The sequence below is a fragment of the Kogia breviceps genome, chromosome 11, assembly GCF_026419965.1.
Source record: "Kogia breviceps isolate mKogBre1 chromosome 11, mKogBre1 haplotype 1, whole genome shotgun sequence".
In the NCBI taxonomy this organism is placed as follows: Eukaryota; Metazoa; Chordata; class Mammalia; order Artiodactyla; family Physeteridae; genus Kogia; species Kogia breviceps.
The window spans coordinates 92,404,741-92,427,374 of record NC_081320.1 but is presented as its reverse complement, the minus strand read 5'-3'; the positions used below and the strand labels follow the sequence as shown (position 1 = coordinate 92,427,374).

General features: G+C 39.0%; 1 protein-coding gene across 1 annotated transcript in view; it reads left to right on the top strand.

The window, feature by feature from the left end:
* The first annotated feature begins 459 nt into the window (after positions 1-459).
* Positions 460-22,634, top strand: part of DDX1 (DEAD-box helicase 1) — a 33,579-nt gene continuing 11,404 nt past the window's right edge. The window contains exons 1-15 of the mRNA XM_059078236.2: positions 460-733; positions 3,401-3,452; positions 3,752-3,815; positions 4,817-4,846; positions 5,846-5,942; positions 8,092-8,139; positions 9,802-9,885; positions 10,125-10,208; positions 10,576-10,652; positions 11,223-11,295; positions 12,865-12,941; positions 13,054-13,168; positions 13,875-14,013; positions 19,049-19,109; positions 22,197-22,295. Coding sequence (XP_058934219.1) covers positions 718-733; positions 3,401-3,452; positions 3,752-3,815; positions 4,817-4,846; positions 5,846-5,942; positions 8,092-8,139; positions 9,802-9,885; positions 10,125-10,208; positions 10,576-10,652; positions 11,223-11,295; positions 12,865-12,941; positions 13,054-13,168; positions 13,875-14,013; positions 19,049-19,109; positions 22,197-22,295 — 1,116 coding nt within the window. The 5' untranslated portion in view covers positions 460-717. The remainder of the gene's footprint in view (positions 734-3,400; positions 3,453-3,751; positions 3,816-4,816; positions 4,847-5,845; positions 5,943-8,091; positions 8,140-9,801; positions 9,886-10,124; positions 10,209-10,575; positions 10,653-11,222; positions 11,296-12,864; positions 12,942-13,053; positions 13,169-13,874; positions 14,014-19,048; positions 19,110-22,196; positions 22,296-22,634) is intronic.

Below are 22,634 nucleotides of genomic sequence, written 5' to 3'. Positions count from 1 at the left end.
TTTCCTGAAACTTAGTATCTTCGTCTAAAGATGCTAATACAACCTGACAGAGTTGTTGGCAGGATTAAACATTCGTTTACTTTTCCTATCTTTCTGCAAAGAGAAGAGTCAAACTGTAAGGACGTCAAATAAATGTGAAATTATCAATACTCCATCAAACACCGGGGAAGGGAGGTTGGGAGACCGAAATCAGTCAAAGGTATTTAGTAAATGACTGTTGGGTGCCAGGCGCTCACTAGAGCAGGTTTTCTGGGCCATGAACTCAGTACGTTCTCTCCAGGTCATTCACACACCACAAAGCCCTACTTATCTTTGAGAGGCTGCGGGGTCTGAGTGAGGCAGCAGAGATGGCACAGTTTTGCTGTCAGGTCATCCTGGGCCATTGTGTGACCCTCATCACGCAACGTCTGCTTCCTTGCATGTGGAAAAGTGCTCCTGATGACACATAGCATGCTCTACATAAAAGGTAACTCTGAGTACGTCTAATGGTGACGGGTCCTGGCTACTCAGGAAAAGCATGGGGCAGCTGAAGTGGGTGGAGTGCGCGGCGCGTCTTTTCTTTGGCCGGAACAGTTCTTTCGGAGCTGGGTCCTTGCCGGGACTTGGAAAGCGACACACTCGAGCCGGGGGCGGGGGCCGGAAGCGCCGGCCGCTACCGCGCCGCGTGTCCTTTCGGAGGGAGGGATCGCGAGCTGAGTCGCGGAGGACTGGGCGAAGATGGCGGCCTTCTCCGGTGCGTCTGCGGAGCTGGGGCTGGAGCGGGCGGCCGGATGCACGCCTCGGCCCTGGGCCGGCTGGAGGGGAGCCTTTGGGGCGGGGGCGCACAGGTGCCGCGCGGGACAGGAGGGAGCTGTCCAAAGCGGTCCCCTCGGTCCCCGCACTGCGGGCGGATCGGTGGCGGCGCGAGAGGCCCGATCGGTGCGCCTCGGTGTTGCAGGGAGAGCCTTTCCCTCCAGGTGCTGGCCGGGCCGGGCCTCCCCGTGCTTGCTCTCTTCTTTCCCTCCTTCCAGTCTCCCTTCTTTCGGCTGTCGTGCCGGGACACCCGGGGCTGCGAGAACGATGCGGCGGCGTTGCTGCAGCCGCCCTCGGAGCCCCGGCCTCTTGCTCTTTGACGTGGCAGTGGTGCTCAGGAACCCTTTTCTGTCCGCGCCCGATAGGGGCTTGGCCTGGCCGAGAAGCAGCAGGGCGCGGGGAGGGGTCAGTTGGAAGTGACCATCCTGCATCTAGTTTTTTTCAGGCCCTTCCGAAACTAAAAGTTCCAGGCACAAACCTGATATTTATTTGTTGTTAAGCTCTGTTATATCAACAGTAACGTTGAATATCTAAGCTAAAGGGAAAGCATTTTCGTCCGCGTACACACGAGCCCATCACAAATTTTGAAAATCGTTGTTTATTTGCTAATGATATCCTCCTTTATTCCAAACAGGAATTTCAGGTGGCTTACCTAACCCGACAGTTGTTTTTTTCTTTTCCTTTATCATCCTTCCTTTATACATCCACGGTTTTACAAGTTTCAGTAAGCCTTATAGACTAAAAGTCGTACATTTATATAGCAATAAATATGAAATTCGGCGTACTATCTTTTAATATTGTTAATCTATTAAGATGACTTCAGATATAACACAGTATTCTACTTTCTTCATTTTTCTCCTATTAGGAATTCCAAGTTTTTAGTCGTGAGAGAGGATTTCTGATTGTTTTAGTTGCATTTCATAATAGGCAAGGGGAAATCTGCTCAGGCTGGGAGCTGTTTTTGTTTCCCCAGCTCTCTCCTCAAACAAGATTTCAGAGCCAAGATGTGTAGGGCAGTTCCAGGTTGTCATTTTATAGGTTCACTTCTTTGGGAGTCATGCAGATTTCAGGAATATTAGAATAAAGGACTAGAAGAGTCTGTGATGTGAAATAAAGACAAAAGTGGAATTAAAGGGCATGAATATTCCTATTTTTCTTTTGAGTGTTAAAAATGCTCTGTTTAAAGAAAACATGGTTTCAAAGCAAATCTGCAGAAAACATGACCAGAATGGAACAAGAAATTGCCTGGAATTTGCTGAAAGCTGCCTGTGGTTGCTGCTTGCAATATAATAGTTTCACAAGCAGCTTCAGCTTGCAGTATTCTGTATGCAGCATACTGAAGACCATCACTCCCTTTTTTAAAGCAATTTGCGTTGTAGGAGAGATAATACACCTAGACTTTAATGGGGGCAATTTTTAAAAAGGTCAGCTTGGATATACAACTTTTGATCTTGAGTAGTTTTTCAATCTGATTTTTCTTAAGAGATTTAGGGATAGGAGAGCCTGCCTTTTTGAAAAGGATTTTTACACTTTCCCATGTCATCAATGTTTCTATTAACTAGTTTACTATACAAAATGTTAGTGTTACGTCTATTGTTAATTGCTGGTATGTGTCTTCTCACCTGATGCAAAGAAAAAGCTACTTTAAAAAAAAAAAGAAAAAGCTACTTTTGCAGTGGATTGTAGTTTTATTTTATGCCTTTTCACAAATGATTATAAGAAATACACAATTTCCAAATAGGTTATCTTTGGGCCTTGGGTGTATTTGAGTGTTGTTCATTTTTTAATAGAAATATATAGTTTTGTAAAGATAACAATAATAAAAGCTACATTTTAAAAATGCAGACTTAAAAGAAAGATCACTTCTTATTTGGAAAGGAGATTTAAGTTAATACAATTCACTATTCCGTGTGTACCCTCTACAGTTCATTTGAGAAGTGATAAAATTTCAAAATCCAATCAGAAATAACCCAGTCTATTCATTTAGGATTCACTTTGATGTAAATTACTTAAATATGTGAACAATTAAGAACAGAGTAGTTCTTCAGCTGACATTTCCAGTTAACCCAAGTTCTCACCAGCAGCCCCTCCCTTTTCAGTTTACCAGAGTTTTGATTATGACTGCCTATAAATGTGGGCTCCCTCTACTTGCCTATTCATTTTTCTCAGATCGCTGAGGGTATTCACACGGTCCTCAAAGAGTCGAGGCTCATGATTTCCACATTATCTCTAGGTGAAACAACCATGGTGCTGGTCTAGAACTTTCCAACCCTGGCAGATTTTTCGCCAGTCATAGGGAGGAAACACTCACTGGTGGATACTATGCACTAAGTGATAACTATAAAAAACTATAAAAAGCTAACTATTCCTACAACATAAGCAATATTAGCTCCATTGCGTGTGAAGAAATAGGTTTATAGCTTGCCCGAGGTCACATTGCTAGTGAGAGCTTAAATTTGAACTCAAGTCTTTCTCCAAAATTTATACTCGAGAGATACTATGTAACTCAGCTGTGCTTCAAACCTGTTTCCCCATTGAACAGTAATTTTAAGAGCAATATGATTTAAGTTTAGTATGTGTAGTTTTTAAAATTAATTTTTGTTTTCAGAGATGGGTGTTATGCCTGAAATTGCTCAAGCTGTGGAAGAGATGGATTGGCTGTAAGTACCTCCATCTTTAAAATACCTGTGACAACAATGTTTTTCAATTTAAATAGTGGTTAGTGTTTTTATCAGATATTTTTGGGCCCAGCTGGGTAAGTGAAATTCAGTTTTTTCCTGTGATTCTTTAAATCATAGAGTTTCCTTTCTGAACGTTGAGATATTTTTAGCTGGAAAAGATTGGTAGTGTTTACCAAATAAAATTCTCTTTTAGGTTTATAGTTTAACATGACTTAATTAGCTTAGGTGATTTTTTTTTTTTTAATTAACTAAAATTCTTCAAAATATGATTCTTTTAGTCTCCCGACTGATATCCAGGCTGAGTCCATACCACTGATCCTAGGAGGAGGTGATGTCCTTATGGTATGTTTAAATGTGGTGAGGTCGTTGGAAGCTGGGGAAACACAATTCTGGGGCTGTTATGACCCACTTTAAGAACTCCATAGGCTTAGAAATGGTATTTTCACCAAATTAATTTTATTTCTTCACAAACATTTAAGCTACCTATGCTGCATTCAAAGTAATTAGGTAGAAGTTGTGGGGAGCACAAAGGTGAATAAAATGCAGTCTTTGCCCTTCAGAAGCTTCAACCCAGAAGCACAGTAAGACATGTACGTGGATAAACGTCATACACGGGAAAACGGGGCACCTGCCTGAGAGGTGCAGAGTATGAAAAGATTCAAGTGGGGTCCAGTTACCCTTCTGCTTGAGGAATCATAAAGGACCCTGCTTGGAAGAAGTAGATTTTGGACAAGGGAAGATAAAGGAGAAATGCTCTCTAAGTAGAGAGCACATGAACAAAAACCGTGAATAGGAGAATGCAGGATATGATCCCAGAGTAATTCACTTCAATGGTAGCATAAAGTACGTGTGTCTGGGGTGGAGAGTGTACCTTGAGATAAGATGAGAAGTATACAGTGGATCAGATTATTTGTGCCCTTTCTGAAGTGTCTTGCTAAAGAATTTGGGTGTTTGTTGGCAGTGTGGATCGTTGGAAATGTTTAACTAGGGGTGCGTTGCATGGTTAGAATTGTGTTTTTATGAAGACTGATTTGTTAGCAGCTGGTAGTGTAGCTCTAAGACATGAGATACTGTTAGGTTACTTTTGTAACAATCTAGGTTAGAATAACAAGGGTTTAGATTTGAATGGTAGCAATGGGAAAGGAAAAGGGAGAACAGATTCTTGAGGCAATGGAAGAGGAATGGCAGGATTGGCAATAAAGTTGAATGAGGAAATCTGAATAATCTGGAGACACTGTGGAAATAAAGGTAGCTTGTGAATTGTTAAAGATTTCTACATGGTATCACATTAATTTGATGTCCTTAACTGACAACTTAAACTTTTTTTTTTCTTTTTCATTTAGGCTGCAGAAACAGGAAGTGGAAAAACTGGTGTAAGTGATAAACTTAAATTGACTTATTTTGTAAGAGTTGATTTTATTTTTCATGAATTTATTTTATTTATTTATTTTTGGCCGTGTTGGGTCTTCGTTGCTGCACGCGGGCTTTCTCTAGTTGCAATGAGCGGGGGCTACTCTTTGTTGAGCTGCACGGGCTGCTCATTGCAGTGGCTTCTCTTGTTGCAGAGCACGGGTTCTAGGTATGCAGGCTTCAGTCGTTGTGGCATGCGGGCTCAGTAGTTGTGGCACGCGGGCTCAGTAGTTGTGGCTCGCAGGCTCTAGAGCGCAGGCTCAGTAGTTGTGGCGCACGGGCTTAGTTGCTCTGCAGCACGTGGGATCTTCCTGGACCAGGGCTCGAACCTGTGTCTCCTGCATTGGCAGGCGGAGTCTTAAGCACTGCACCACCAGGGAAGCCCGTAAGAGTTGGTTTTTAAAGCAACTTTGAACAGTGGTTTTTACTTTGAAATATTTAATCAATTATCCTCCTTCCAAAACGTAAAAAGTGGTTGCTTGCCACAGAGAACGATATCTTTCTTGCCAGCTCATTCTGAAATAAGATTTATAAGAGTATGGCTTTAAGAATATAGTTTAAAACTGGTCTTGGAGAAAGAGTTACAGTATCTTTAGTATTTATACTCACTTCTGAATTTTAATGCAGTGGCTCTAGTAATAAAGAAGTTGCAAATAGAGGTTGATCTCCTGTTGGCCTAGACTAGAGAAACGGTTTGTCAGAATAGTATTTATCCTTTTTAGTTTAGTTCATTCTGTGGGTCCCGATTGTTGATTGTTTTGGGCTATCAGCTGGTTCTTATTTCCTTCATTCAGTCAACTCTTGTTATCTTACTGGTATTTCGGGTTTGGGCAAATTGGAGCAGCGCTCAGGAATATGTGTCATTATTTAAGGTGCGCGCATGATTTTTGTAATTTATATTGATTATTGAACTGTCATTGATATCTGAATGCTAATATAGAGAACTCTTGTTTATTTGCTAGGCTTTCAGTATTCCAGTTATTCAGATAGTTTATGAAACTCTGAAAGACCAACAAGAAGGCAAAAAAGGAAAAGCGACAATTAAAACTGGTGCTTCAGGTAATTTTTGCATATTATTAATTTCCTTTTGTATAAATTAGTAATTCTCATTCCTGGCATTTACAGATGTGAAGTTTTTTTAAAATAAATTTATTTTATTTATTTATTTTTGGCTCCGTTGGGTCTTCGTTGCTGCGCGCGGGCTTCCTCTAGTTGCCGCGAGCTGGGGCTACTCTTTGTTGCGGTGCGTGGGCTTCTCACTGCGGTGGCTTCTCTTATTGTGGAGCATGGGCTCTAGGCACGGGGGTTTCAGTAGTTGAGGCATGTGGGCTCAGTAGTTGTGGCACGTGGGCTCAGTAGTTGTGGCTCGTGGGCTCTAGAGCACAGGCTCAGTAGTTATGGTGCGGGCTTAGTTGCTCCGCGGCATGTGGGATCTTCCCGGACCAGGGCTCGAACCTGTGTCCCCTGCATTGGCGGGCGGATTCTTAACCACTGTGCCACCAGGGAATCCCCAGATGTGAAATTTGAGTGTGCATTCTTATTGTCAATATCCAGGGGATGCTATTGTCATTTGGTGCCCTGTAAACCAGGAATGCTAAATGTCATTTAGAGCACAAACACTGAAAGATTGTCCCTCCTAAGATACTAACAGTGTTGTCTTTGAGAAAACACTGACATTTTAGAAATTATATTTAGTTATTTTAATGTTTTTCTTAACCTGATAACTGTTTATGCATAATATTGAAGATAAATTGGTACAGTATTTTACAGAGGCATTAAGGAAAGATTTTACAAGTAGTTGATAGAGTATAAACCCATGGTGGTAGGAAATATTGCCTTCTACAGGGAAAAGAGGCATGCATTTTCCTTTAAGATGAGAAAGAAGGAGCCCAGGAGGTTGAAATGTAAAGTGTACATTTTAAAGTCAGTTTCTTATTTTCAGTCCTATCTCCATAGAGATTGGTCCTGTCTGTGCCATGAACAATCTTACATTAACTTTCTCATCCTTAAATTTTGTTGCTTTTATTAAATAGTTTCTGAATTCCATTCTATCTTGAGTAATCTATGGTTTTGTTACATTTTAAGTCACTTTTGTTTCATGATACAAAATAGGATTGTGACAAAATTGCAAGCTTAAGTGGAGTGAGCTGGCATATCAACATTTTCTTCTCAGTAGTTGAAAGTAACAATGTTACATAGTTTGTAGAATGAACTCATTTGTAAATGAATTGTGAGATAATGGATATGAACTATTTAGACTATTAGTCTGCTTAAAAATAGTCTCAGAATTTGTAGCAACTGTAAACCATCATTTATCGGAGAGAGTGATGAGAGAGAAGGATCCTGTCTGTTTCCACAGAAGGATAACCAGAATGGATGCAGTTCCAAAAATCATGTCCTATTAGGAGTAAGGAAGCTAGCTATTTAAGCATGGAGAAACAAAGAAAAAAGGGAGGGGGTGTAAGTGTTAAATCCTTGTTGGGATCTGGAGAGAGAATAATTGTTCTAGAAAATACTGTTTAATTCCTGGTAGCTTGATTGGGCCCACAATGGATAGAGACCCTCAAGAGAACGTTACTTCTCCATCATTCCAGGTGTTTAAGCAGATGATAGATATCATTTGACCAGAAATAATCTAGAAAAGATTTCTACCTTGGGTGGAAATTGGGCTTGAAAATACATAGCATTCTCTTTAGCTATTGTGATTCTTTGATCATCCAGACTCTTAAGATGTTTTAGAAAAGGAAAATGCCGATCCCATAAAAGTGAGGAGGAAAATATTTTGTGACTTATGAATTATTTAAAATAAAGGACTTGCTTTTCTTTTAATAATGATAAAGCGATAATTAGATTCTGATATGTTGGTGGGTTATTTTTGTTATGGTTGAAGTCACCAGAACTTCATTTTATTAATGCTTTCATAGTTATGACAAAGATCAGTGCCATCTAACAAAAAGGCACTGAAGCAAGTGAGCAGAAAAGGTTGCCCTGGAGTGGCCAGTGACTATTATTTTTGGCTTGTTTCAGTTTTGCCTTTAATAAAAACAGCAACAATTTTAATCGTACATTCCAAATAGTGTGTAAAACCATATTGGAACTAGAGGAGTTAAGATATCATATAAAATATAAAATATCTGCTTTATTTTTTTGTAGAATGTTTTAAATTATGTTTGTTTGGGGTTAACTTTTCTTGTTTTAATTTGCTTAGTGCTGAACAAATGGCAAATGAACCCATATGATAGAGGATCTGCTTTTGGTAAGTGGATAGATTTTAGCAGCACATTTGTGATTCACAAACTTGTTTTTAATGCAATGTTGAGGAAAGATAAAGAATCCTTGTGAACTGGTAAGGGGTTCTTGTGTTGACAGCAGATAAAGTGTGACCTGTTTTAGTAAGAAAGAGGTAAGCAATCAGTGGAAAATGGACAAAGGATGTGAATAGGCAGTTCACAGAAGAACCAAATCCAAATGGCAGTAAACAGAGGTCAGGTTTACAGGTAGCAGGGAAACGGAAATTACAGTTACAGTGAATGTTGTTTTATACCCATCTGATTGGCAAGAATCCAAAAGGGTGATAACCGACTTACAAATTACTGCCCCTCTGGAAAGGAGTTTGGCATTACCTGTTAATATTTTAAAAACGTATATTCCTGGAGGGTCAAGCTCATTGGAATGAAAGTGTCAGTATGTAAGAACATACTTTCAAAGCTGTTTGATGCAACATTATTTATAATGATAAAAACTGCCAGCAAAGTAAATGATACTGCTAGAATGGTAAACAAAGATTAGGGTGTATCCAAGGACTATTGTGTAGCTATTATGAAGAATAAGTCAGAACTGCGGAGTTGACTTGGAGGAATTTTCTCCAGGTGTCAATGAGTAAGAAAATGAGGATGCAGAGAAAGGTAAATGGGCCTTGAGGAATCATGACAGAAACAAACAACCCCACACTGCTACTCTGCACCATGTGATATCAATTTATGTAAAAGTTTATATATGTATATATGCGTAAAGAATTTTAAATACAAAAATTTTTATGATTTACCCTTATCAGAGAACTTTTTTTAAAGTTCAGAGGTTTATATAATGTACCCATATGAATAAGAATTTATACTTTGAATAAATAATTTAATTTCTTATAAGTGAAGGAAAATGTGTGACAAGATGCTTTTTTAAAAAATTTCTTCTACATTCAGGTGGTGAATATGATTTGCAAGCCTGAATCAGGACAGAAGTTATATAGTTTCCAGTACAGACAAAAGCCAAATGCTTTACTTAACACCAAAAAGCACCAATAAGCCCTATGAGTGACTCTGATGTATAATGTAGAACTTCATCTTTGAGAGCCCTAATGTTAGCAAGTAACAGCTACAGGGTTGTTTGTTCAGGCTTTTTCTGCTTTCCCTTTATGGTTTCTGGATCCACGGATTAGGGAACAAGCCAGAGTTTCTGTTCTTCTTTTAGTGTAGCATTCACTCAAGCTCTAATTTCGGCATCAAATCAGAGCAACAAGTATTGATGAGTGGGTGCTGCGTCATCCTTAGCATCCGTTTCTTTAAAGGACTGTAGAGAATAGTTGTCTAAACGTGTGTTGGTGGTGCAGCTGTGGTAGCGCAAATCAGGTTAGGTGCTCTGTTGATGCCTTTTTAGAATTGTTGTGGTAGAATTCTGTCCCAGCCGACAGATCACAATAGAGACACTAGTCCTCACGTAAGCCACCGCCCTCCAGGGGGTGAACGAGGGCAGCTCCTCGTGGGGAAGGCATCGCTATCCTGCAGGAATCGGCAAGTCTCAGTCCCTGGAACATTGCACCAAGTAGTGAATTACCTTATTAGTGAGACTGAACGGTACTAATTTCAGAATGCGTGATTTATGTAATCTGTATTGACATGGTTTTCTGTGCTTTTCTCAAATCCAGCAATTGGGTCAGATGGTCTTTGCTGTCAGAGCAGAGAAGTAAAGGAATGGCATGGATGTAGAGCTACTAAAGGATTAACGAAAGGTATTTAAACAACATTTGTACTTGCCTGAACTTTTGGGGTGATGTATTTAATACATGAACTTTCTTTAAAGTAGCTTTGAATCGAGGACCTGAAAAGATTTTTAATGTTACAAAAAGATCTACAATTCTTCATTTGGAGGATACAAATTGTTATTCAGAAACAATGGGAAAGTAGCTACATGGTAAATGAATCATAAGTGTATAATTTATGAAAATCTCAAAGTATTTTGCCCTTGCAGGGAAACACTACTATGAAGTATCCTGTCATGACCAAGGATTGTGCAGAGTTGGGTGGTCTTCTATGCAGGCTTCCCTAGACCTAGGTAAGTGTTTCTAAAATAAACTGGATTTGTTGTTATACATTTGTGAATTTTTAACATTTTGTTTTAGTGGGGAGCAAAATAGTAAACTTCACTATACAAAGTTTATATTTAGAGACATGGAAATAATAGTATTTACCTATACCCTCCTCGTTCCAAGGAAGATTTGAAGTATCAAAAAATAGATATTATAACATCATAAAATCAGGAGGAATAAGGTTAAGGGTATGAATGAAGTCAGTAAATTAGTATGCATTAATGTGTACCACGCAATACTGTGTAGATGCTTCAAATTATCTTTAACTTGTGAACTTTTATGGTGCTTTTAACTTTATTCTTACCACATTTATAAAATACTTTTAAAATCTAGGTACTGACAAGTTTGGATTTGGCTTTGGTGGAACAGGAAAGAAATCTCACAATAAACAATTTGATAATTATGGAGAGGTAAGCTGTATTAATGACTTAATCATAGTGTTAGTAAGTTTTCTTGCATACTTACTTGGTCACTCATGACATGACTGAGGGTATAGAAATGATTGTGAAATTCAAGTGAATTTTCTGAATATTTTCCACGGAAAGTTCAGATTGGGACTTCAGTGAAGAAATGTTACAAAATGAGAAAATATTTTTCTTTTACGCCATTTGTTAGCCCCTCCAAAGTATATTACTTTGTTTTCTGTGTTCACCCCATTTTGATTTTGGCTTTGACTTTGATACTTGTGTTGCTCTCATTTCTTATCCTGAATCATGTTAAATCTAAATATACTTGTTCTGGTAGCCAACATCTGTAGTAATGTGGAGGAGCCTTAATATCATGTTGATTCTAAAAAGTCTGTCTGATGCTTCTACTATTACATAGATATGCTATACTAGGCATTTTAAAAATCTATGTTAGAATTTTAAGGAAGTATTACGCAACACTAACACATACTTTGGATGCAGCTATATTTGACCTTTTAACCTTATTTTCAATTTTGCTTTTTATTAACAGCACTTGACTTTCTGGTTTTCTAGGAATTCACTATGCATGATACCATTGGATGTTACCTAGACATGGATAAAGGGCATGTCAAATTCTCCAAAAATGGTAAGCTTTCTAGGGACCATTTTGTTAGGGAGTATATATGGTATTCATTATTTGTGATTTTTAAAATTTCCTCACCATCTTCAATCTTCTTTGTCTTCCTCCCTGACTGTCTTTTGAACAAATACTTATTGAGCATTTGCTGTGTGCCAGGCACGCTGGTAGGTGCTGGAGATACAGCAGAAAATGGACTAGACAAATTTATGTACACTTTTGTGGGGCTTAGCTACTGATAGGGAAGGGGACAAATATGTGTGTTAGGTGGGAACAGTGCACTGAGGGGTGTATAGATCCGGGTAAGGGGGCGGAGAGCATTCCGGGGTGGTCAGAGAAGGCTTCTCTGAGAAGGGGACATTTGAGGTGAAATGTCTCGGAAGAGTATTTCAGGCAGAGGGACGGGTGATGGCAGAGGCCCTGGGATGAGAGCGTGCTGCTTGGGGAATTTAAACAGCGGGGAGGCCGGTGGGTCTGGAGCACGCCGAGCATGGGGGAGGGTCGTAGAGTCTTAGGTCAGTGAGGCGGTGAGGCCAGGCCATGTAGGACCTTACAGGCTATGACACAAACTTTTTATTTTGACTGAGATTGGAAGCCATTAGGTTTTGAGTAGAGAATTGGCATCGTCTGTCTTTAACAGTTTAACAGTACAATCACTGTGGCTGCTTTGTTGAAAACACTGGGTGGTGACAACAGGTAGGGAACCAGTTGGATGCTAAGAGTTCCCTTTGGGGCAAGTTAAGTTTGAGATACTTATTAGACATCTGAGTCGTGAAATCAAGTAAGTAGTTAAATGTACAGTTAAGCGTTCAGGGGAGGGATCAAAATTGGAGATATTGGTGCATCTTTGAGAGTTGTTGGCTTATGTATGATCCAGTCATAGGTCTAGATGAGATCGCCTAGGGAATGAGAGTAGGTAATGAAGAGGAGAGATCTGAGGCCCAGGGCATTCTTGTGGTTAGAAGTTGGCAAATTGAGGAGAATCCAGCAGAAGTGAATGAGGAGGAAAGCCAAAAGAGGTTGAGGTCCTGCAGTTCAGGTGAAGAAAGCTTTTGAAGGAGGAGGGAATGATCGAATTGTGTCCAGTGCTGCTGACGGGTCTAGCCTAGAAAGATGAGGAATGAGAACTGCTGTGTTTGGCGAGTGGAGATCATTAATGAGCTTGACAAAGAGCTGTTGTGGTGGAACGAGGGCTGTGTAGGGGGAGCCTGATTGGGAATCAGTTCAACAGAGAACGGAGTGAAATGAGGTGGACACAGTCAGCATGGAAATCAGGCAGTTTTACTACAAAAAGGAGAAGAAAGAATAAAGGACAGATGGAGGAAGTTTTGAGCTCGGGGAGGTTTGTCTAATTCAAGTGTCTACTGGAAGCAACCCCGTAGGAAGGGAACAATTAAAATTGTAGAGGGGGAGAGGGGACAACTTCGGGAGCAAAGTGAAAAAGTGAAGAGGTTGGTATGAGCGCAGTTAATCTGCAGCAGCAGGAGGGGGGTGTGAACACGCATAGGCTGGTTGAGCACGCGGAGGCTCTTTCCTGGTAGTTTTCATTCAATTTCTCTCTCTTTTTTGTTTTTAAAGGAAAAGACCTTGGTCTGGCATTTGAAATACCACCACATATGAAGAACCAAGGCCTCTTTCCTGCCTGTGTTTTGAAGGTAATTAGAGACATTTTGCTGTGATTATAAGCTGCTTTGATCTTCATTATTTCATATTGGCTAGTTTGCTCTTAGGTTAAGCATTTTCATTTTCTCCTTTATTCAATGCTAGAATGCTGAACTAAAGTTCAACTTCGGGGAAGAAGAATTTAAGTTTCCACCAAAAGATGGTTTTGTTGCCCTTTCCAAGGCACCGGACAGTTTCATTGTCAAATCGCAGCACACAGGTATAGCACCTGAGAGGGTAACGATTTCAAGAATGGGGTATTGGAAACTCCAGTAAGTAAGGCTTCTTGTAGTGAGGTACAGATACCCCCCTTGCCTGTTTAGTCCTGCATCTTTATTGAACATGTCAGTGAAATTCAGTTTCAAAACCTAACTCATAAACTCCAAGTATCTGGTTTCAGTTCACGCATTTTGGGGAAGCTGATCATGACGATGATGGTGTCTAGTGTTTGTAACGTGTGTGCTTATTAAGTGCCGTGGCACTGTGTTAAGTGCTTCACCTGCGTTATTTAGGCTGCATAACAACCCGGTAAGGCAGTTCTATAGACAAAGAACTTGAGGAGTCACTTGCCCAAGGTCACAGGACAAGTAAGTGGTAGAAGTGAATTCAAATCCAAGCAGTCTGACTCCAAAGCTCACACTCTCACCCCATTGTGCTGCTAATCTGCTTCCAGTTATTTAAAGAACGTGCATTTCATAGCTCATTTAATTTATCACAAAGCATATAATTAAAATTACTGCAAGTAGATTTAAAGAATCTGTAGTTCATTTTAAGAATCTTTATTTTGTTTAGTTTGACTATCACCTATACCACTGGACAATTGTTATTTAAAATTTTGATACTGGAGGATTTGTGCTCGTCTTTTACAAATAAAGGTATCGTGAGGTGTGATCTGAATGTATTCTAATCTTTTTTATTTTCTTAAGGTAATGCTCAGGTGGCACAAACGAAGTTTCTCCCCAATGCTCCAAAAGCTCTCATTGTCGAACCTTCCCGAGAGTTGGCTGAACAAACTTTGAATAACGTCAAGCAGTTTAAGAAATATGTCGATAATCCTAAATTAAGGTAAAGCTTCCTTTTGTGCTCAAAGGCCTATTGTCTTTAGGTCGGAGGTGTTTCAGAAGAAGAGTAAAGTAGGAAAAAAAAAATGAGGTAGAAACTCAGAGTGTGTACATATGCATGTGTATGAGTGTGTAAATATATTTAACTTTGACATATAGTAGCAGTTAGTTTCTATATAAAACTCCTGTTTAAGTGAGAGGAGTTCTATTAAAAAAAAAGTAAATTGAGGGACTTCCCTGGTGGTGCAATGGTTAAGAATCCGCCTGCCAATGCAGGGGACATGGGTTCGAGCCCTGGTCTGGGAAGATCCCACATGTCACAGAGCAACTAAGCCCGTGTGCCACAACTACTCAGGCTGCTTTCTAGAGCCTGCGAGCCACAACTCCTGAGCCCGTGTGCCACAACTACTGAAGCCTGCCCGTCTAGAGCCCATGCTCCGCAACAAGAGAGGCCACCACAATGAGAAGCCTGCGCACTGCAATGAAGAGCAGCCCCTGCTCGCCGCGACTAGAGAAAAGCCCGAGAGCAGCAACGAAGACCCAGCATAGCCGAAAATAAAGAAAGAAATATCCTAAAAAAAAAAAAAAGTAAATTGAGATTTTTCCTGTGTCTCTTATATAAAGAGTCATGGTTTGCAAAACTATATCAGGTAAAAATTAATTTTTTAAAGGGGCCATTTCATTTAATGTTAACTTCATCACTTCATTTGCATAGAAAATGTATCACTCTCTGTCTAGTGTGTTGGTAAACCTGACTTGGTGAGGTTAATTCTAGCCTGTCTCCTAGTGGTGACGCTCTTCCCCGTGGGCATTCACACTGGTCACTCTAGTTGGAGGGCTCTTTCTGCCATTGCGGGGAGACCCTAAGTCTAGTGATCTTGGAGAACTTGTGGCTCAGTAGCAATCCCTTTTAATTTGAGGAAAGCCTGAATAAACTGCTCTGTCAGTTGATTTGACACTTGATTTTTATTAATTTTTCTTTTAATTTCTCTTACTGAAATATAATTCCACTCCATAAAATTCACCATTTAAGTGTACAATTCAGTGGTTTTTAGTATATGGTCACAAGGTTGTGCAGCCATCACCACTATCTAAGTTCAGAAACTCTGAATTATTGATGTCCCGTGGGCCCATCTGTTTATTTATTTATATTTTTAAAAATCTTATTTTGATGTCTGAGCTTTTTTTTTTTCCCCCCCTGGCTGTGTTGGGTCTTCGTTGCTGTGCGCGGGCTTTTCTGTAGTTGTGGCAAGCGGGGCTACTCTTCATTGCGGTGCGGTGGTTTCTCTTGTTGCGGAGCACGGGCTCTAGACGCACGTGCTTCAGGAGTTGTGGCTCGCAGGCTCTAGAGTGCAGCCTCAGTAGTTGTGGTGCACGGGCTTAGTTGCTCCGCAGCATGTGGGATCTTCCTGGACCAGGGATTGATCCCGTGTCCCCTGCACTGACAGGTGGATTCTTAACCACTGTGCCACCATGGAAGTCCCCCATCTTTTAAATGTTGATCTTTCTCATAAGTTATACTTATTCAGGGATAAATTTATACTTAGTAAAACTTGTTAGGTAAAATAATTCCTAATTTTGTCTTGATTGATGCATTTCACTCTTTCAGTAACTATTTGAATACCTACCATGTGTGAAGACTTAGGCTAGGGATGAAGATATAACAACAAGAATTCATCTTTGCTTTTACAGAATTATGTGCAGGAGTCTGGAGATAGTGTGGAAGGCAGAGAAACAACTAAAGAAATGTGATAAAATGCTTTAAGGATATGACAGGGAGAGTCACTACAAGAGTGCATCACCAGAGCATCTTCTTGGTGTGAGAGACTCAGAACTCTTCACAAGAGAGTGTTTTGGGAAGAATGTAAAATGCTAATATAAGTTGATTTTTGTGCTCTAATTATGTGTAAAGATTAACGTGCCTCTGGACAAAGCCTAGAAGGGAAGATAGATGACAAAATCAGTTTATTTGCTAAGTTGGTAAAATTGTGTTACTCATTTTGGTGTTCAGTACAAATGAGGCTTTTCCTTCTTTGAAGACCCAGCTCAAGTCCTGGTCCTTCTGTGACGCTCACATGTTGGTGCCGGCCCGCTTCTTTCTCCCTCCTCGGGTACCGCTGTGTTTGCTTCCCCATAATCCCTATGCACTGGCATGTGTTCGTGTTTCTTGTTTTAAATGTGCATAGCTTTACTCATCCCAGCTCAGCTTTACACTCCATAGGACAGGGGCTGGTCTTTTATATTCCTCAACCCTGCAGTGCTTTGCACGTAAGCATAGATTGTTATGTGTATGTGTAGTTTTCTGCTAAATTTGTAGAAATAAATGTATCTGATTAGGAAAGTGGATAAGAGTAAAGCTTTATAGAAGAAATGATAGATTTAGGACCGTAGTTACCAAACCTGGGAACTAAGGGACCTTATTTAAAAATACAGATTTATTGGTCCCTCTTCTGTATATATTGAATCAGATTTTCCAGGGAATAGGAATTGGAACTCTGTTTTTTAAGGAAGAATGGCATCTCTTCCAGGTGATTCTTAAGTAGCCAATCTGGCATCTGGTGTTACCAGATTGAGGAAACATGGCTCTAGTGGTAGGTGGTTAAGGACTATACCAAGGTAATGGACATTCACAGACTAGAAGGCTGTTGTTGTTGTTTTTTTTAACACTGTATAAATCGCTTAAGATGATAGTAGAGGCAACACGAAGCTGTTTCTTTTCATCAGTCACAGAATTTATGAGACTCCGTGTTAACATCATCCACTTTCCCAGTATTTTATGGTATTTTTTAAATGACTGATTGAATAAGAGTAAAATTAATGAATGAAGATAGTTGATAGCTACTTCTGATTGAAAGTTGTCTGGCTGCCTCGGGAAGTAATTTTGTCTGCTATTTATAAAAAGGAGACAGTCTTTTTGTGAATAGCTATAGTGAGATATAATTCACATATCATACGATTCACTCTTTAAAGTGTACAGGTTGTTTTAGTTTTTATTATATTCACAGAATTGTGCGACCATCAAAACCAATTTTAGACCGTATTCATCACCCTCGAAAGAAACACTACCTTTTAGCAGTCACTCCCATTTCCCTCACACCTTCCTATCCCTGGGCAGCCATTGATCTCTTTTCCATATATAGAATTGCCTGTTTTGGACGTTTCATATAAATGGAATTGGACAATGTATGCTGTTTCATGACTGGCTTCTCTCATTTACCATAATGTTTTTAAAGTTCATCAGTGTTATAGCATGTATCAGTACTTAGTTCCTTTTTATTGCCGAAAAGTATTCCATTGTATACATATACCACATTTTTGTTCATCCACTCATTAGTTGATGGATGTTTGGGTTGTTTCCACTTTTTGGCTACTGTGCTATGAACATTAGTATATAGACATTTGTGTGGACATACATTTCCATTTCTCCTGAATATACATCCAGGAGTGGAATTGCTGGATCGTATAGTAGCTTCATGTTTAACACCTTCAGGAACCACGCAACTGTTTTCCAAAGTGACAGCACTATTTTACATTTCTACTAGTAATGTGTGAGGGTTCCAGTTTCTCCACATCCTCACCTTATTCTCTGTCTTTCCAGTTATAGCCCTCCTAATGGGTGTGAAGTGGTATCTTATTGTGGTTTTGGTTTGTATTTCCCTAATAGCTAATCATGTTGAACATCTTTTCATGTGCTTACTGGCCATTTGTAAAGTCTGTTCAGATTCTTTGCCCATTTTTCAGTTGGGTTATTTGTCTTTTTATTGTTGAGTTGTAAGATGTATACATGTAGTATTATGATTAGATATATATAATTTGCAAATATTTTCTCTCATTCTGTGATTCTGTGGGCTTTTTCACTCTCTTGGTAGTGTCCTTTGAAGTGCAAAAGTTTTTAATTTTGATGAAGCCCAATTTATTTTTTCATCTGTTGCCTTTTTGTTTGTTCATCTTTTGGTGTTATAAGGGACTTTGCTTAACCCAAGATCATGAAAATTTACTCTTATGTTTTTTTTCTAAGAGTTTTGTAGTTTTAGGTCTTATATTTAGGTCTGTGATTCATTTTGCATTAATTTTTATGTGTGGCCTAAAGAAGAGGTTTAACTTCATTCATTTGCACGTGCATATCCATTTGTTCTAGCACCATTTGTTGAAAAGACTGTTCTTTCCCCCCATAGAATTGTCTTGGCATAAGGCAATTTTTTTTCTTTTTTTTTTTTTCTTTTTAAGAGAGTGTATTTTATTGTTTATTTTTGGCTGCATCAGGTCTTAGTTGTGGTACACAGGATCTCAGATGCGGTGTGCAGGCTCCTCATTGCAGCGCACGGGCTTCTCTCTAGTTGTGGCACGTGGCCTCTGTAGTTGTGTCATGCGGGCTCTCTAGTTGTGGCCCACATGCTCAGTAGTTGTGGCATGCGGGCTTAGTTGCCCCGTGGCTTGTGGGGTCTTAGTTCCCGGACCAGGGATCGAACTCGCGTCCCCTGCATTGGGAGGTGGATTCTTAACCACTGGACTGTCAAGGAAGTCCCAAAGTAATCCTTTTTAATCTAAACATATTTTTGGAAGTATTTGGAGTGAGAAAAATTCAGACACAAAAGGATATTCTGTGAAAAGTAAGTCTCCTTTCCCCCCATTCCCCAGTTTTTGGTTATCAACCTGGAGGCAACTTTTAAAAATTAATATTTATGTATTCTTTCAGAGTATATATTTTATACACGTACAACCACATGTGTCTATAAAGGTTGATTGAAACTAGAGTTTGGGGTACTTGGAATTATCCTAATATAGAAAGATATATAGATGAGGACTGATGTTTTCTGGGTTCCAAGCTTTCACATTCTCCTCAGTTACTTTACCATGCATTAACATTTTATGTAGCTCCTGGAAATGAAGTGCCTTGTTTCTTTCCTTCTCCAGAACTTTATTGTAGATTCTTTCTCAGTTATTCAATTTTAATATCCACCTCCCCAAAATTGAAAAAAAACAAACAATAAAGCAGGCTTTAATCTTTTTCCATGTTATTATTCTGGTATTTATTTCAGGGAGCTTCTGATAATTGGAGGTGTTGCAGCACGGGATCAGCTGTCTGTTTTGGATAATGGGGTAAGTTGTACTGTTAATTTTTAAAAAGTAACACTATGTGTTGTCATTTTGGCAATATAGTTCTGCTGTGTTTCAAGAAAAGTCAAATGAGGCTGAAATTAAACAAGGTCAAAAGAGTGTATGTATGTTCGAAAACGTCTTACAATTATGCCTTTTCTTTTCCCAAAAGTGTACGGCATAGTAGTTTCTTCCAAACACCTCATGCAAAATTCCAGCATATGTGAATTTTGGGGGGTTTATCTTTTGAGCACCTGCGAATTTCCTTTGCATTTTCATGCATTGAGTCATTTCCTCTGGGGATAATTGAAAAAGAAGCAGCTGGAGTTAAGAATAGAAATAGGGATAAGGTGGATCAAGGAGAAGGTAGTTTTGGCAGTGATCCTTGGGAAGGCTGAAGGATGGTAAGGCAGTGGTTCTAGTAGGAGGGGAGATGAGTTCAGATTTGTTCAGGGGAAATCTTAAAGTCTGTGCTCTTACCAAGGACGAAGCTCGGACTGTGATCCTCATTACTGGGGAAGAAGTTTGGGAAAATCTTAACTGCCTGTCAGTTCAGGTACAGGTAGAACTTCATAAAATATTTTGTATGTATGAAGTAACTTTGTGCTTACAAACTACTCTTTCATTTCCTTCCCTAAATATTTTATCATTTAATCTAAACTGCTTGATACTGAGTTATGGTGAGCAAATATCTTCTCCCCTCAGTTGCCTTGGTGCTGTTGTCAAATGAAATTTCATGCTGAATGGTTTTGATTTGACTTGGTGTGGCATATTAAGAGCAAGGAATCATTACTGTGCTTAATACTATTCTAAGATAGTAACATAGCTTTGTTATGTTCTTATTTGATTTGCTATATTTTAATGGTTATAAGAGAAATTTAATATGTTCATTCCCTATCTTGGTTCCTCAAACCCAAATTCATTTTCCACGTCAGTTATTAAGTTTCTTAACTTACATTGCTCAGCTACAGAGATTTTAGCGAATTAGACCTGCTTCTGCAAAAGGCAGATCTAAAATTTGGTACTGGCTGAAGCTAATGGCAAAGTAAAGGGAGTGTTATTCCGTAGCTTTCCTGGCAGGATTCAGTTCCATTCTACTGAGGGGATGTAATACATTCTCTTCCTGCTCTTCTTCCGTCCTACGTTCTCTACTTCTGTTATCTCCCACCAGCCTCCGGCACCCTTAGCCCTGTGTTGTGTCTTATGCTGCAGGCAGAAGTCAGCTTTGGAGTCAGAGAATAGAACTGTTTAATTTTTTTAATCTTTTAAAGTTGCACAGTTATGCAACATGTGCAGTTAGGCCCGAAGAAGTGGTTGGTGCTATTATCCAAGTCATATAGCTATTTCTCTCAGGCTTTTCCAGTTTGACTTTTTTTTTTTTAAAACCTGAGAGACCGAGTTTCTGTTTTCATGCTGACTACCTGCTGAAATTGAGGAGGGAGGAAGCTCGCACAGTGGGTTAGAATCCTTTGGTAAAGAGACGTTACCCATAGAACCAGAGGGGTATTGTATTCATTGCTGTGTCCAGCACAGTGCTTGGCACATAGTACAGTCTTAATACATTGAGTGGGTTTTATTTTCAGACGGTATTTTCTAGACTGAACTGAGACTTGCTTACAGTTATCAACAGAGTTGAAACAATAGCTTCAGAAATGTCTTTCATTTTTTATGGAAGTTTAAATGCCTTCTATCGGATCAAATTAAAAGTCCATTCAGCACAGTACTTTTTCAATTTTTCAAGGGGTGAGATATTGAAGTAATGAGACTATAGTGATACATTTGTTAGGAGATAGTTATGTTTTTAGTCTAGAGTGGAGAACACAAGTGAAAAAGAAGTCATTTTTTATGCCTGTTGATAAAGAGTAGATGTTTTGAATTGTCTGATTTATTGAATGATTTTATGTAATACCTTATTGTGCTCATACAATAAGTGTATATACAAAAGTGTGTATACATCCATATACACACTTTAAAAATATTTATCCTTTATTGATTACCTTTTAGAAATGGGCCAGGCCCTGCTAAGTGCATTGTATACATTTTCTTATTCAATTCCCACAACAGCCCTTTGTGATGGCCCTCTTTCCCATTTTTACAGATGAGGGAGAGAGCTTATACCACATATTAAGTAATTTGCCCCAGATCTTACACCTCATAGGTGGGACTTAACTTCAAAGCCTGTGTTCCTAATTACTATACCATGGACTTGATTAAAAGGTGTGTGTGTGAAAATGGAAAATGTGGTTAATTGGGTGTACTGGCGTTGGCGGCTCATATTCTCTTTGCAGGTGTCTTAAAATTTTTATAATAAAAAGTTAAATAAAACTTGTTCTGACTCGAATTAGACCTTTTCTCATGTTTGGACTTTGAGTTTGAATCCCAGTTGGGGTACTTACTAGCTGTATCATCTAAGTTCTTGTGACTTTAGAATTCTGAACTTCAGTCTCCTCATTTAAAAACAGGACTAAGGATAGTAGTGTTTTCCTTAGTGGTAACATGAAATGATATAATACCTGTAAAAGGTTAGCACAGCACATGTTCATCATAAGCGCTTGACAAACAGTAATTATTACTGTTTTTCCTGGATTAGTCAGGTCATCTTCATTATTAATTATAACCAAATTTATCAAGCACCTGGCACACGGGGCATCAAATGCAGTACATATCTCATCTCTTAACTATCACAACCGCCCATTTAAAAAATGAGAAAATTGAAACTAGAAGAGATTAAAGAAGTTGAGGTCACACAGCTGGGTAATGGTAGAACTGGGATTTGGATCCTGGTTTAATTTCAGAGTTCCTATAAATTCATTTGATTTTTCACTTGGAAAACAAATTTTATATACTAGACCGTCTATAACAGTTTAAAATGTTACAATCAGCTGCCAAAATCTTCACATTCATTTCAAACCAGATATAAGTTTAATAGTACAGCATTATCTAGAACTCCTGTTTTGCAGATTTAAAGTTGACTCTGACTACTTCAATATGCATGTTTTTATTTTAAGTAGACCATTGTTGGTTGCTATTCTAAGGTGATTACAAGAGTTCTTCAGTTTTCTTCATGTGCTTTTTTTGGATATTTTTTAGGTAGATATAGTTGTTGGCACTCCAGGAAGACTGGATGATTTGGTGTCTACTGGAAAGCTGAACTTATCCCAAGTTAGATTCCTGGTCCTGGATGAAGCTGTATGTTAAAATATACTCATGCTTAAAAAAAAAAAAAATACTTGCTTATGTTTTGGGGGATAAAATATGTGAAATGATGAAGAAAAAATACAATTTAGTCATGATCCCAATACCTAGAGAGAAACATAGTTACCAGTTTGGTGTATTTTCATTCACTGCTTGTATTTATAGTAAATACTATTTTATGTAGTTGCAATCAGGCTACTTAGAATCTGGGAAATCTTTTTTAGAAAAATATGGTACCTAAGTATTTCATGTCATTATTTATGAACAATTTTTAAAGGCTGTCTAATGGTCTCTTATATGCACACTTCATGGCTTATTTAACCGCCCTTACTA